We start from the raw sequence: 12,289 nt of genomic DNA, 5'->3' as shown, positions 1-12,289 counted from the left end.
GCTGGAGTTAGCACAGCAGGGAAGCGGTCAAGTAGGGGTGTGGAAGCACATTTGTCAAATTCTACAGAAGTGTCACTCCCAAGTGTGGTACATGCCTCTGCATTGCAGACCTGGAGAAAATGAGGTAGGCACAAACCAACTGTGTTGAAACTGTCTTTCCCTAGGATATGAGGATGATGATCCTGGGAACCCAAGAGCTCCTAAAACACAGTTTCAAAGCCATCAGCTTAACAATGGAAATGGCTTGAAGGCCACTGAAGAAGTAAAACCAGCAAGGATTGCTGACCTTTGTTGAGCTCTTTATGTGCAGGTACTATGCTGGGCATCTGATAGGCATTATCTCCCTGGATTCTCCCAATGATCCCATAAGGGACACACAGCCATTATCCTGTTTACAGGTGAAAAAACAGAGACTCAAAGGTCAATTACCTTACCCATGATCACGTGAGCAGGAAGTAGGGGTGCCACATTCTAACTGCTCTACTTCACTGCCCCTGTGCATGGGTAGAGCTTCTTTCTTCTTTTATAAGCCACCTGAGCCTCTGTCTGGAAATGTCACTGATGTCACCTTTCCCTTCTCATTCCTGACCATCCCACCATGGAGAATGATAGAAAATACCTTCTGGATACATCCTTCATGTCACTCTGAGGTCTGTACGCAAAGCATTGTTTGTGAGGCTTGGGGAGGAAGGTCTTCAATTATCAAACAGGAGAAGCACCATCAACCAGACATGACCTGGCACCTGCTACCAGAGATGGCACAGAAGAGGGGCTGCATAAATGTCTCTTGAGCTAAATTGAGATCGCTTGAATGAAAGGACAGTCACTGTGGAATCTGGCCGTGTTTTGGGATTTCCTAGCTGCCAGCTAACACGATCATTCTCTCCAAGAAGAAACTAGGTCTATGCCAATACCCTTGGCTATTCTGCTAACATGCCACTAGCCTCAGATTGCTTAAATGAGAGGGAGACTATAAACAGGCAGAAGGAGAGAGAAGAATGGTGATCAGGTATACACTTGTCACTTTGGGAGGAAGGTGGACTCTGTAAGGTGACTAGGTTATCTTATGGCATCCTGCAAGAGCATGAACCAGAATTAGGTCTTTCCCCAAAATAACCTTTTTAAAAATAAGAATGCAAGTTTGTAATTTATATTTCTTTTTGTGCAACAAATTCGAGTGTCATAAAAATGGTTAAAAAGTCTTCCTATGGTAGCTTTTTCTAAACTTTTATGAACATCTGCCACATTCATTTGAAGTTTAAAAAATTCTGGCACATATGCAAAGGCATAATAAGGTGCCTATAGCTTTCAAGAAAAAAATAACAAGACAGTCAAAAATAAGCCTTTTGCTGAATTGCCAGTAAGAAAACTAGTGTAGCAAGAAGAGATAGGCCTTCCTGAGTACCTTCCTTAAAGAGCTTTCCTTTGGCCCCAGGTCTGAGCTGGAGGTTCCTGCAGGAAACTGAAAGCGAAGCATCCCCTTCACCTGAAGGGTACAACCGAACTAGATAAACCCAATCAGAAAGCACAACTAGGGCACTGGGAATCTCAGCTGAAATTCAAGAGAGGAGGTCAGGAGGCTGAATTCTAAGATTTGGTAGTTCACAGCTGCCCTACACACCCAGGAAACACTTCTTTGTTCAGAAAGTGTCTTGGCTGGTTTCAAGAGTGGGGCAACTCCCATTTTTGTTTTTATTTTTGTGTTGACTACACAGGAGTTCAGCACAGCAAACTCCTCCCCTGTCAATCAATGGGGCTAAGATCTATCTTGGCCAGTGCTTCCTGAGCCTTCTCCCTTAACGCCCTTCAAAGGCTCAGCAGAAGAGACCTGCACCCATTCATGTTAAGTGCAAAACTCTATCTCAAGTTTCAGCTGCAAAATGTATGCATATTTTACACTCCGTGCTTTACTACAAAAGGTCTTATTTTAAATTACTTGAAATTACATAAAAAGTAAAAAATTTACTTCCCGCACCTGTAAGTAAAATCATGGCATTGGGTTGCCTGAAAACAGTGATGCCTATTAGAGGGCTTCTAAATGTGCCCCAGATCACAGCTTTCCAAGCATTCACTCAGCACTTATTTTCAGAAAGCATGTGCTCAGAGAATACCACCTGTGTGGCATCCAGCTAGGTGCTGAGGACAACACAGTGAATGAATGATGCGCAGTCCTTGTTCCCAAAGAATTCATGCTCCCGGGGATGATGGAGAGGGACAAGGAAGCAAACAGCTATTATTCAGAGCAAGAGACACCATAAGTGAGAGGAGACAACAAAACAGGAGGGCTTCTCGGAATGGTGGAGAAGGGCAGGGCTGATGCATGCAGGGGGTGGGAATGTGGATATGTTTAGGGATCAGCAAGAGCATGGGCTAACATGGGACAGTGATCGGGCAGAAGGCTTGACAGCAGCAGAAAGACTGTGCAGAACCCAGGGACATGTAGGGGAGGCTGGAAGGCTCCTTCCCAAGCATTATGTGGCCCATGGTTATCCAGTGACTGGCTGGAGGGCAACCCATGCAACATTATGACTATGCGTTGAACTTTCTATTCTTCTTCATACCTCCAGGACCTAGCAAAATGCTTGGAACATAAGAGGCCCTCATGTTGTTTATCAAAAGAATAAGGCTTTTGCAAGAATCCAAGAAAGCAAAGTGTCAATGAAGGCAGTGAGGAAAGAACAGGGAGAGAGACGTTTCAGAGCTTTGTGAGTATTTAGAGAGGACGAGGAAGAAGAGCATTCAGCCATGTCGGCCATGATCAGTGTGTCCCACTTTGTTGCTGTTGAAGGCAGTGGTACCATTCACAGGGACCAGGAACACAGGAAGGGGAGTGGAGTGGCTTAGAGAGAGAGCGGGAAAGAGAGAGAGAGAGTGTGTGTGTAATAAATTGTTTGGGGGAGACATCTGTAGTACATCCAGGTGAAATCCAATAGGCACTTGAAACTTTGGACCTGAAGTTCAGAGAGAGGCAGACCAGTGCTGGAATTCCAGCTGAGTCATTGACATTGACCAGGTAGTGGAAGCAAAAGGCCTTAAAGAAGGTGACTAGAGGGCATGTAGTAAAGAAAAGAAAGACACAACTAGAAACTTGGAGAATGCTGAGGCGTTGGGACATAAAAAGGAGTCTGAAAAAGCCTGTGCTGGAGGAGCAGTCTGGAAGGCAGGAGGAGAGGCAGGCGGGAAGGAACTGTGGACTCTGATAGACCAAATAGTCATTATATTAGTGTTTCAAACTCTACAGCAATTGGCACTAACAATTCATTGGAAAGCATTCACTTTGAATTTCAATTTTTCACACGGGAGCTTTGAATAGACCCCCCAAACTTGACAAACAAAGGTAAAACACAGAAGAAATCTCTTCAATCTGATCTAAATACATCATCCCAGATAGTCCATAAACTGTGTACTGTATGTGCTTAGGGCTGGGTGATGACAAGGAGGAACTGTTAACAGAATGTAGGAGCCACATGGCCGGCCTGTCAAATTAGAAATTTGAGCAGATTTCTGTGGTCTATTTTGATCAAGATTCTCAATGTCAAACAAACAGGTTTTTCGATAACCAACTTCTTTCATTTTCGTAAGCACAATAGCACAGTGTGCAACAGTTAGTGAAGCAGGTGGTCCTCGTCGACGTGAAATGAAGGGAACAGAAGAAGAGAAGTAGCACTTCCTTCAAGACATGCAAAGCACCACCGCAGACGGACATGGCTGTAGATTTTCCCTATGAGAGCTTATCTCCTGTGCAACACAGGCAAGCCCCCTCCCCATGCCTCATTTTGCTCTAGCACAAATTAAAGCTCTCTCCTGAGGAGGAAAGGGCTTAGGGGTACTTGTCTACAAACTAATGACACTTACAAAAGCACAGAAAAGTCCTTTAAAAGAATTGCTATCTAATTGGTACAGCCATACAGAAAGCAATCTGGCATCCGATGCATAGCTTTGACCAAGCATTTCTACTTTAGGGGTTCTATGCTAAGGAAATGAGGCAAAATGCAGATAAAGCCTTATGCATAAAGATGTTCGCTGAAATGCTATTTATAATAGTGAAAAATTATAAACAACCTCAGCGTCCAACAGTAGGAAAATGGTTAAGTTGTGGTATATCCAAATAGTGGGAATGAGAGGTAGTAAATTAAAAATTATTACTGATAGTAGATAAAAACATGTAGAAATTCCCAAGCCATGGGAATTAAAATTAAAGTCATAAAATTATAGAGCATATCAATTATGCATACTTACACAAAACAAATACTTAGGGAATAAAGACTAAAGAGAGACTAGTAAGATGCTAACAATGGTTCAATCTGGAATAATGGTATCATGGATAATTTTAATTTCCTTCCTCATGATTCTATATACATTTTATATCACATTTACTGCCATGAAGAATGCAATATTGCTATAGTGATTACAGTAAACATTTTGAAATGCAAATCATTTTCCTTCCCTCATTCAAACCCTGAAAGAACCCTTTCCTCCTGCCTCCTTGACTCTCACTCCCTCAACCCATGAAAATCCACAGTCTCTGGGCAAAGCGGAAAAACCCTGAAAACAGAGCCCAGTAAAAAGTGTCCAAGCTAAACGCCCAGCTCTGTGCACCTGGGAGGTGCTGCATCAGCACGCCCCCATGTGCAGAGCTGTGATTCCTGAGACTGGTCTCTCCACCGCCACACAATGAAACAAAGCCCCAGGTATAGCCAACTGGGGAGGAAAGAAGCCAACTTACCTCCATTAAACTTAAATGGATTCCTATGAGGTAGGGCATGGGAGCACTGTGAAGAGAAACAGAGACACACAGCTGCTTTAATGTCTGTTGCTTCTGACAGAAAATTACAGATGGTTCACTATTTGGAGAAAAACTGTTTTAATAAACGTATGCACAGTTACATTTCCTTTCACAACAAAAATCCTAATATGACATTTTGTTCCCAAGCCTAGAAACTTCAGAAGAATTTCAAAACGTGGGCAGCAGTGGAAATAGCATGGGTAGCAGGAAGAGCATCAACCTTGGTATTAGCCCCTAAAGAGCAGTTCTGCAACTGCACAGCCTCAGTTGCCTTATCTTTAAAATGGAATCCTGGATTTGAGCCAGCATGTTGTTATTAGAATCAAAGAAAATATATGTTAAGTGATCAGCAGAGTTCTAATACAAATGGGAACGATTATTGCCATGATTACAACAGAAAAAGCAGTTAAGGTTGGATGAAGGGCATAATGTGTTTCAAAGAAGAATGTTTTCTATTTGCTGCTTCCTCTGTCATCAAGAGATGTGATCTAACTGTCCATTCTGATTGGACAAAGTACTTGGAAAGCTGCCAGCAAGCATCTCCTCCCCAGTTGTACACATGCCATCCCATGACACTATAATTCAGAAAGCCTCTGCCAACTGCTTCATTCACAGAGCCACGGGTTCCCTAAGTCAGTGACTGAGCAAAAGCATAATAACTCAACTCCAGTGGGTTTAAAACCTGGGCATTTTGGATACACTGGTCCTACCTTTGGTTTTAGGGTTGTGTGTGTGTGTGTGTGTGTGTGTGTGTGTGTGTGTGTACACACGTTATCATTAATGTTACCTACCAATTACAAATGTGCTAGACGTTATATGAGGAACTTTAAATTCTTCTATTCTAATCCACATAACAACCATGCAAGGTAGATACAATACCCATTTTACAGAGAAGGGAATAGGCCTAAAGAGATTACATCACTTACCAAATACCACAGAACAAAGTCAGTGGTAGACCTGGGATCTGACTCTGAAGTAGGCATTCCTTCTCTTGTGCCACACTGACTTAGTGACGTAGAACCTGAAATCCCCAAGCTCACTTCCCATGTAATGTTTTCCTTTGGGTTAGGGGAGGGAGGTCAAAGAATAGCAAGGAAGGGTGTGACTGGCAACTTTTCCATCTGTCTCTCCAGTAGGGGATATAGCCTATGAAATATGCAGATGGTATTTTGTGAACCTAGAGAAAAGATACCTGACTCAGACTGGGGTGACCAGATACTTTTCTTCTGGGGAAGCTGGTAGAGTAGAGGCAGTTGGACAAAGATGACTCTTTGGGGACAAAGCTGGAGAAACAAGGAGTGGTGAGTAATGAGATAGGAGAGATTTGCCTTCAACTGAATACTAAGGAGTTCAGGCTTTATCCTGAAAGCTATGGATAGGCAAGGAAGGTTTCTAAACATCACATGTACATTTTTAAATTGCTCAAACGTTTAAAAATAAGAAAGGGCACAATTCCTTCATTACTATTCAACAAATAAAATTTGGGCAAAAATCCTTCCTTTCCCCAGAATATAAAATGTCCTGCTTACCACAGATCTCAGCAGTAATATAATATGTCTTGGGAACATGTAAAACAGACTTGAATATTAGCAGCTCAGTTTGCTAACTATTCTAGAAGATTTTTGTATTTGATAATAGCTAAAGAAAGAACTATACACACAACTGCAGTGAAAGTGGAGTTGTCTTTTCTTTCTTCTTCTTCTTTTCTCCTTTTTTTTTTTTTTAAAGGTATCTGCTGTGCGCAGTCAGCTTCTCTTCGCTTCTAGGGGCAAGGAAATGCCCTGTGATTTTTTTTCCCCCTTAAACTGTAAACCATTAGTTTAGCTGCCAGCTACACAAATGCTCAAACTTCCCAGTGTGCCTGGCTCTGCTGTCCAAGCTTTTTCCAGTGTACACTGAAATGAATGTGTTTCTAATTAAGTAGCTTCAGGAACACGACAGCTTCAATGTCAAAAATACAAAGTCTGAACCCTGGCAGGAAGTCTTAAGACTGCAAATGTCTCATCTAGTGGAACCTTGCCTAATGTAATGAAAGGAAGCAGGAAGAGTACAAATTCCAGAAAAACGGCCACTTATTAATGTGACTAGAAGCACAGCCTAACACATAGAAGGGAGAAAGCTCAAATCCATAATATTTAACTAAATCTTATCACCTCTCCCATCTCCTACATTTAATCATGCAATTGACCAATGATCATGAGTTTTAACCAGAATTGTAGAACTGAAATTCCAACAAATGAGTTAATATACAGAAAAAGACATTCAAATGGCTGAAAATAAGTAGGTATAGCAAAAGCCCTCTGTATAACTTAACCATAGAATCTTATGTATGTAGATTTTAATGCCATGCCTTTTTGTCCTACAATAAAAACCAATGATACCCTGAAAGGAAAAAGGGGCCTCACAGAAGAGACTGAAGATCCAAGAAAGGACAAAATGGAACTCATTCTTCAAGTATCTTTAGATAGGAATTTTTTAAAGCCCAATAATTTTCCAAAGAGTAATTATGGTCTATTGTAGAAATGTGGTTTTCTTAGCCAAGTATTGTTAGAACTGCAACAGCTCTGTATTTAGAAAATATTTAAAACACATTTATTCTAAAATCATAGCAGTTCCATGTTTTGTACGAATGCAAATTTGGACAAATACCTTTTACACTGTCATCATTTACTTACAAAGCCTCAGATACTCCCCTGAATCTACTGCATGTTTGCTCTGCAAATACATAATTATGAATTCAAAGTGGTGAGAGGGAAGAAAATGAAACCCAGAATTTCCTGAACATCTCAATGTGGTACTTGTGCAATTGGGTAATTCTAGGTATGCTCTGAAAACTATTTCTATTCTCAGTATACCTTAATAATGATTGTAGCTACTGACTCAGTTTCTTGGAAATCTCTTCTTTGTCTTTTTATTTTTAAAATAAATGTCTGGGGAGAAAAACACTTACCCATGATTATGTTATCCTAACACAATTACTTTTTGTTTTGGATTCCTTTCTAATTCTACTGGCTCAAATAAACAGCTTTCTATCTTTGAAATTATAAAGTGCATACATTGTATTATTTTCTCATTGGCTACATGAACATTTCCCAGATTGTTCTACAATCTTTGTGATTATTAAACACTATAATATTCCACCAAGTATGGATGTACTGTAATTTATCGAATGCTATCCCTAGAGTAGACATTAAGCTGCTTCCAACTTTTCACTATTGAAGTTACACTGTGATAAAAATGAACACCTTCATGTGTACAAATTCCTAGACCCCGAATTACTAAAAATTAAAGGACAGGACTGTTTCTTATCTTTTGTTATATCCTAGCAAACGTTTCCCAAAAAGGCAGTACCTAGCCTAGTGGAATCTTTCAGGATTGTTGTAGAGATTAGAGACCACCTCTGAGGTACCCAGCACAGGAGCAGCACACGGTAGGGTTCTCTCTGAGCTTCTGACATAGCTGGCACCATTGGACCCATTCTCCTATTACCCACAGAATGGTTTCTTGTTCCAGCCCTGGTTCTGTAGGATACCCGCTCTAAAATATCTGCCAAACTGCTAGCAAGAATGGTCAAGATGCCAGGATGAATGGGAGGTGCTTACATGCACATGTCATCTCTACACGTGGATTTCTGACTCCCAAGCATACTCTTGTCACCTGGATACTCTACTGAGTTCAGGAGGGTTGCTCTTTACTTTCTTCAGGGAGGATGCCCTTCCTTTCTAATGTACCATCAAGAATGGAAAAACTATCAAGGAAACAATGGTTCATGACTTTCTGATCACTTGGACAAACTTTTAAAAACCTTTTGTCACTCTTGGGCATATATTAAAAATAAAGCATAGCAAAATAAATTGGGTAAGCTATTTCCAAAAACACTTCTTCATATTCAGAATCCAACTCATCTGAATCCTTTTCTGATTCAGAGGCATAAACGTCCATGTTTTTCCAAGGGTACCTCAGTTACAAAACAAAACAAAAATCCATCTACTAGAAGTGATCTTCCTGTTTAGGTCCAAGAAAGAACTTATTTGTTGCTGTTCTAGAAAATATAAATGGGAATATCTGCTTCACTAACAGCAAATGCATATACGCCGCTTCTCTGCTCCGGCGCCTTTCAGCATTCACAGTGACTTTACATTTCAATGCTGAATCATAGTGCAATTTTGAAGACATTTTAAATGGCAATTAAACAACATGTGCAGACCCAACAATGCACATAATTAAATTAAAGCAGTGATAATATTAACAGTTACAACCAAATTTACGCACAGGCAGGTCATGACAACCCTGTCACAACTGCTGTATGGCTGACAGCGATTGTAGGATGCTACTGTACCTCTTGGTATAGCAGAATGGGGTAGATCTGTACGAAGCTTTTGTTCTCTGGGAATTATTGCACTATCTGATTTCATCAGTTACATATAGGAGAGTAAAAGTGACTCTTTCTTCCTTCTCCCCAGAAAAGGAAAAGGGTTCTGTTGCTGGTGTTGAGATAGACACAATAGAATAATCTTTAACTGGAATATATCTTTAGTCTGAATCCTCTTAAGAGGAAAAAGAACTTTTATTGAGGTACTATAATTCAGTCACCTTTATGCATTACACACATAATTCTCAAGGGAACTCTGCAAGGTGGTGCTATCATCCGCATTTTCAGGTTAGGAAACAGGCTCAGAAAGATAAAAGTAATTTGCCAGGATCACACAGCTAGGCAGTGGTCAAGCCGTACTTCAGATGCAGGGCTGCTGAACAGAGAGCCCAAGCTCTGTGCAAGATGTCACAGAGCACATACTCAGTACTTAAGCTGAAAAGAAAAGAGCACTGGGATACCAAAAGGACTATTCACCAGTCCTCCTGGTTCCAGGCCTGTGAGGCCAAGTGCTACTCTGACAGGTAAGTCCTACAGCATGAGCTCATTCCCAGCAAGGAAAAAGCAAGAATATGGAAACTGCAGACTTATTACCGATCTTGCAGTCCTTGTTCATTATTACAGCACTTTTACAATTTGTTTAATTCTTTTCCCCCAGATAACCAGAGCCCTCTTAAATCATGTTCCCCTAAGGTGAGCAGCTACTAACTGGAAATGAGTCCAGTGAAATAAAGAATATTGGCTGTTAAAAAAAAAAAAAAAAGAAAATACAGCTTCCCAAGATGAAGGGGGAGGAGACAGGAAAATAAGGGAGAAGTAGGAGGGCCCTCCATCTTCAGGTGGGCAACGCCTCTGCCATCACGAAGGAACATAGCTTAGGACAGCCCAGTGATTTGGAAAGATCACTGCTTTTCTGTTTTTCACATAAACACATAAGTATCCACATCACAATCTACATATCACAGTGCCACCTAACCTCTCAGAGGCCCAACACCTTCTTTACCAAATACCCTGATCAGGCAGAGGGGATCCCACAGGCAGAAAGAAAAAATCTGAAGGAGGTCTTATGTGAACTTTGCTTTCTTTCATTTTTATTTTTGTAAAAGACACAAATGTATAAACACAGATTGTCTTGTGGTTTTAAATTCTGCTAGAAATAATGAGCCTGGCTTTGTTAGAGAGGTTAAAGGAGAAAAGAATGGGAAAAAGAACAAGAACAAACCCCAGAGGACATATCTTGTTGGAGAAGGCGAATGATCATAGTTTTGGACTTAGGAGCGACAAGATAGATGCTCTTCAGGCTAATGGAACAGCCAGTGTTGGACAGGAAGCCAGTAAGAGCAGCCACCACTGACTGCAAAGTAGCCAAGAGCCAGTACTAGGCTAAGGCTTGACAGGCATTTTCTCATTAGAGTCTCACCACAGTAGCATAAGGCAGGTATTATCAGAACTATCATTTCACAGATGGAAAAACTAAGATTGGAGAAGCTAAATAATTCCTCTGACGTCACACAGCCAGTAATTGGCAGAACTGGGACTAGAACCCAAGCCCATGACATGGGGATAAAACGAGCTTCTTAGTTCCTGGAGACCAGCATTCCCACAGGCCGCAGAGGAAGGTGGTTAGGTGGTTTTCTCTAACCTGCTCCCCTAGCCTGCAGCTGTGACAAGACCTAGGACCTTCCACATTCTGTCTAGCTCCTCCTCCCCTGCTACCTTTTCCATCACAGGAAGCTTCTGGTCCCAAAAGTGCCTCTGAGCTCCCAGTCACAGGGTCGTCCCACAGGCTTCAGCTTCACTTTTCCTTCAAGTCCTGCTGAAGCCACACTGCCTGCCTCTCAGATGGCCCGCCCAGTGGTGGCTAACACCCTCTTGGGAGGGGCTTTTGTCTGGGTTACCCACTTGCCATAAAGCATGTGCTGATTTGAAGGGTGATTCTACATTGTCAGTCACAGAAGCACAGAATACTGTTTCCCAGAGCCTCCTGTGGTGCTACGTGCAGAGCAGGAAAGATAAAGACAGTCAAGCTGCTACTTACTGACCACACACCACATCCCAAGGGCTGGACTGGAGGCTCTAGTCACCTTATCTCATTTAATCCTCAAATAATCGAATTTATATCATCCATTTTATAGACTTTTTTTTTTTTTTTTTTTTGAGACAGACAGAGCCTTGCTCTGTCGCCCAGGCTGGAATGCAGTGGTGCGATCTCAGCCCACTGCAACCTCCGCCTCCTGGGTTCAAGCAATTTTCCTGCCTCTGCCTCCTGAGTAGCTGCAATTACAGGTGTGTGCCACCATGCCTGCCTAATATTTGTACTTTCAGTAGAGATGGGGTTTCACCATGTTGCCCAGACTGGTCTTGAACTCCTGACCTTGGGTGATCCACCTGCCTCGGTCTTCCAAAGTGCTGGGATTATGGGCGTGAGCCACTGTGCCTGGCCATTTTACAGACTTAAAAAGGTATTCTCAAAACTTGCCCATAGTCACCCTGTTAATGGTGATTCCAGCCCAGATCCTCCTACTTCCAAGTCTCTTACACTACTCTTACTTGCTAGTGACTTCTCTTAACCATTATGCTACACTTGACAAAAAAGTTATTTGATAATTATAGTTTAAAAAGTAAAATAGCTAGTGGGTTCATAGCCAGAATAAAACTAGATTTGCCTTACTAGCTGGAATTGACTGATACTCTTTTCTGTTCTAAACAGGATTTAAGGCAATTATATGAATATTTTCAACATAGCAACAAAAGTATGAAAAGAAATAGGAACCAAGGGGGAAAGAAAAGGAAGCTGTGGCAAGGTTAGTGTTTCCATTTCATGCTGGGACACATGCTGGGATGGTCACAGGTTTGGGTCTGAACATTCTGCCACCAATCCAAAGAGGGAAACAAGGTTGTGAGGTGTTTTGTGGTGTCCACAGGAGAAAAATAAACCAGCTACTCAGGAGCTTGAATTTTCAAAAGGCTCCTGGGGAGGGAAAAGTGTTTTCCACAGGCCAGTCAGTCAGCCAGTCAGTCAGCCAGTCAGTCAACAGGTATCACTAATATCAGGTACCACGCTGGGCTGGGGCAAGAGGAGAGAAAAATAGATCTGGTCCCCACATGAAGCTCATAGTTAACAGCAGATC

The 12,289-nt window shown here is 41.7% G+C and overlaps 1 protein-coding gene across 7 annotated transcripts in view; it reads right to left on the bottom strand.

Moving 5' to 3' along the window:
* Positions 1–12,289, bottom strand: part of DENND1A (DENN domain containing 1A) — a 536,105-nt gene that overhangs the window by 215,056 nt on the left and 308,760 nt on the right. For all 7 annotated transcript variants that reach the window (XM_021674025.2, XM_021674026.2, XM_021674028.2 and 4 more), the window contains one exon: positions 4,727–4,772. In XM_021674025.2, coding sequence (XP_021529700.2) covers positions 4,727–4,772 — 46 coding nt within the window. The remainder of the gene's footprint in view (positions 1–4,726; positions 4,773–12,289) is intronic.

Source organism: Aotus nancymaae, unplaced genomic scaffold (assembly GCF_030222135.1).
Source record: "Aotus nancymaae isolate 86718 unplaced genomic scaffold, 86718_ANA_hifiasm-v0.15.2.pri h1tg000003l, whole genome shotgun sequence".
In the NCBI taxonomy this organism is placed as follows: Eukaryota; Metazoa; Chordata; class Mammalia; order Primates; family Aotidae; genus Aotus; species Aotus nancymaae.
This window is presented reverse-complemented; position numbering and strand designations above follow the sequence as displayed.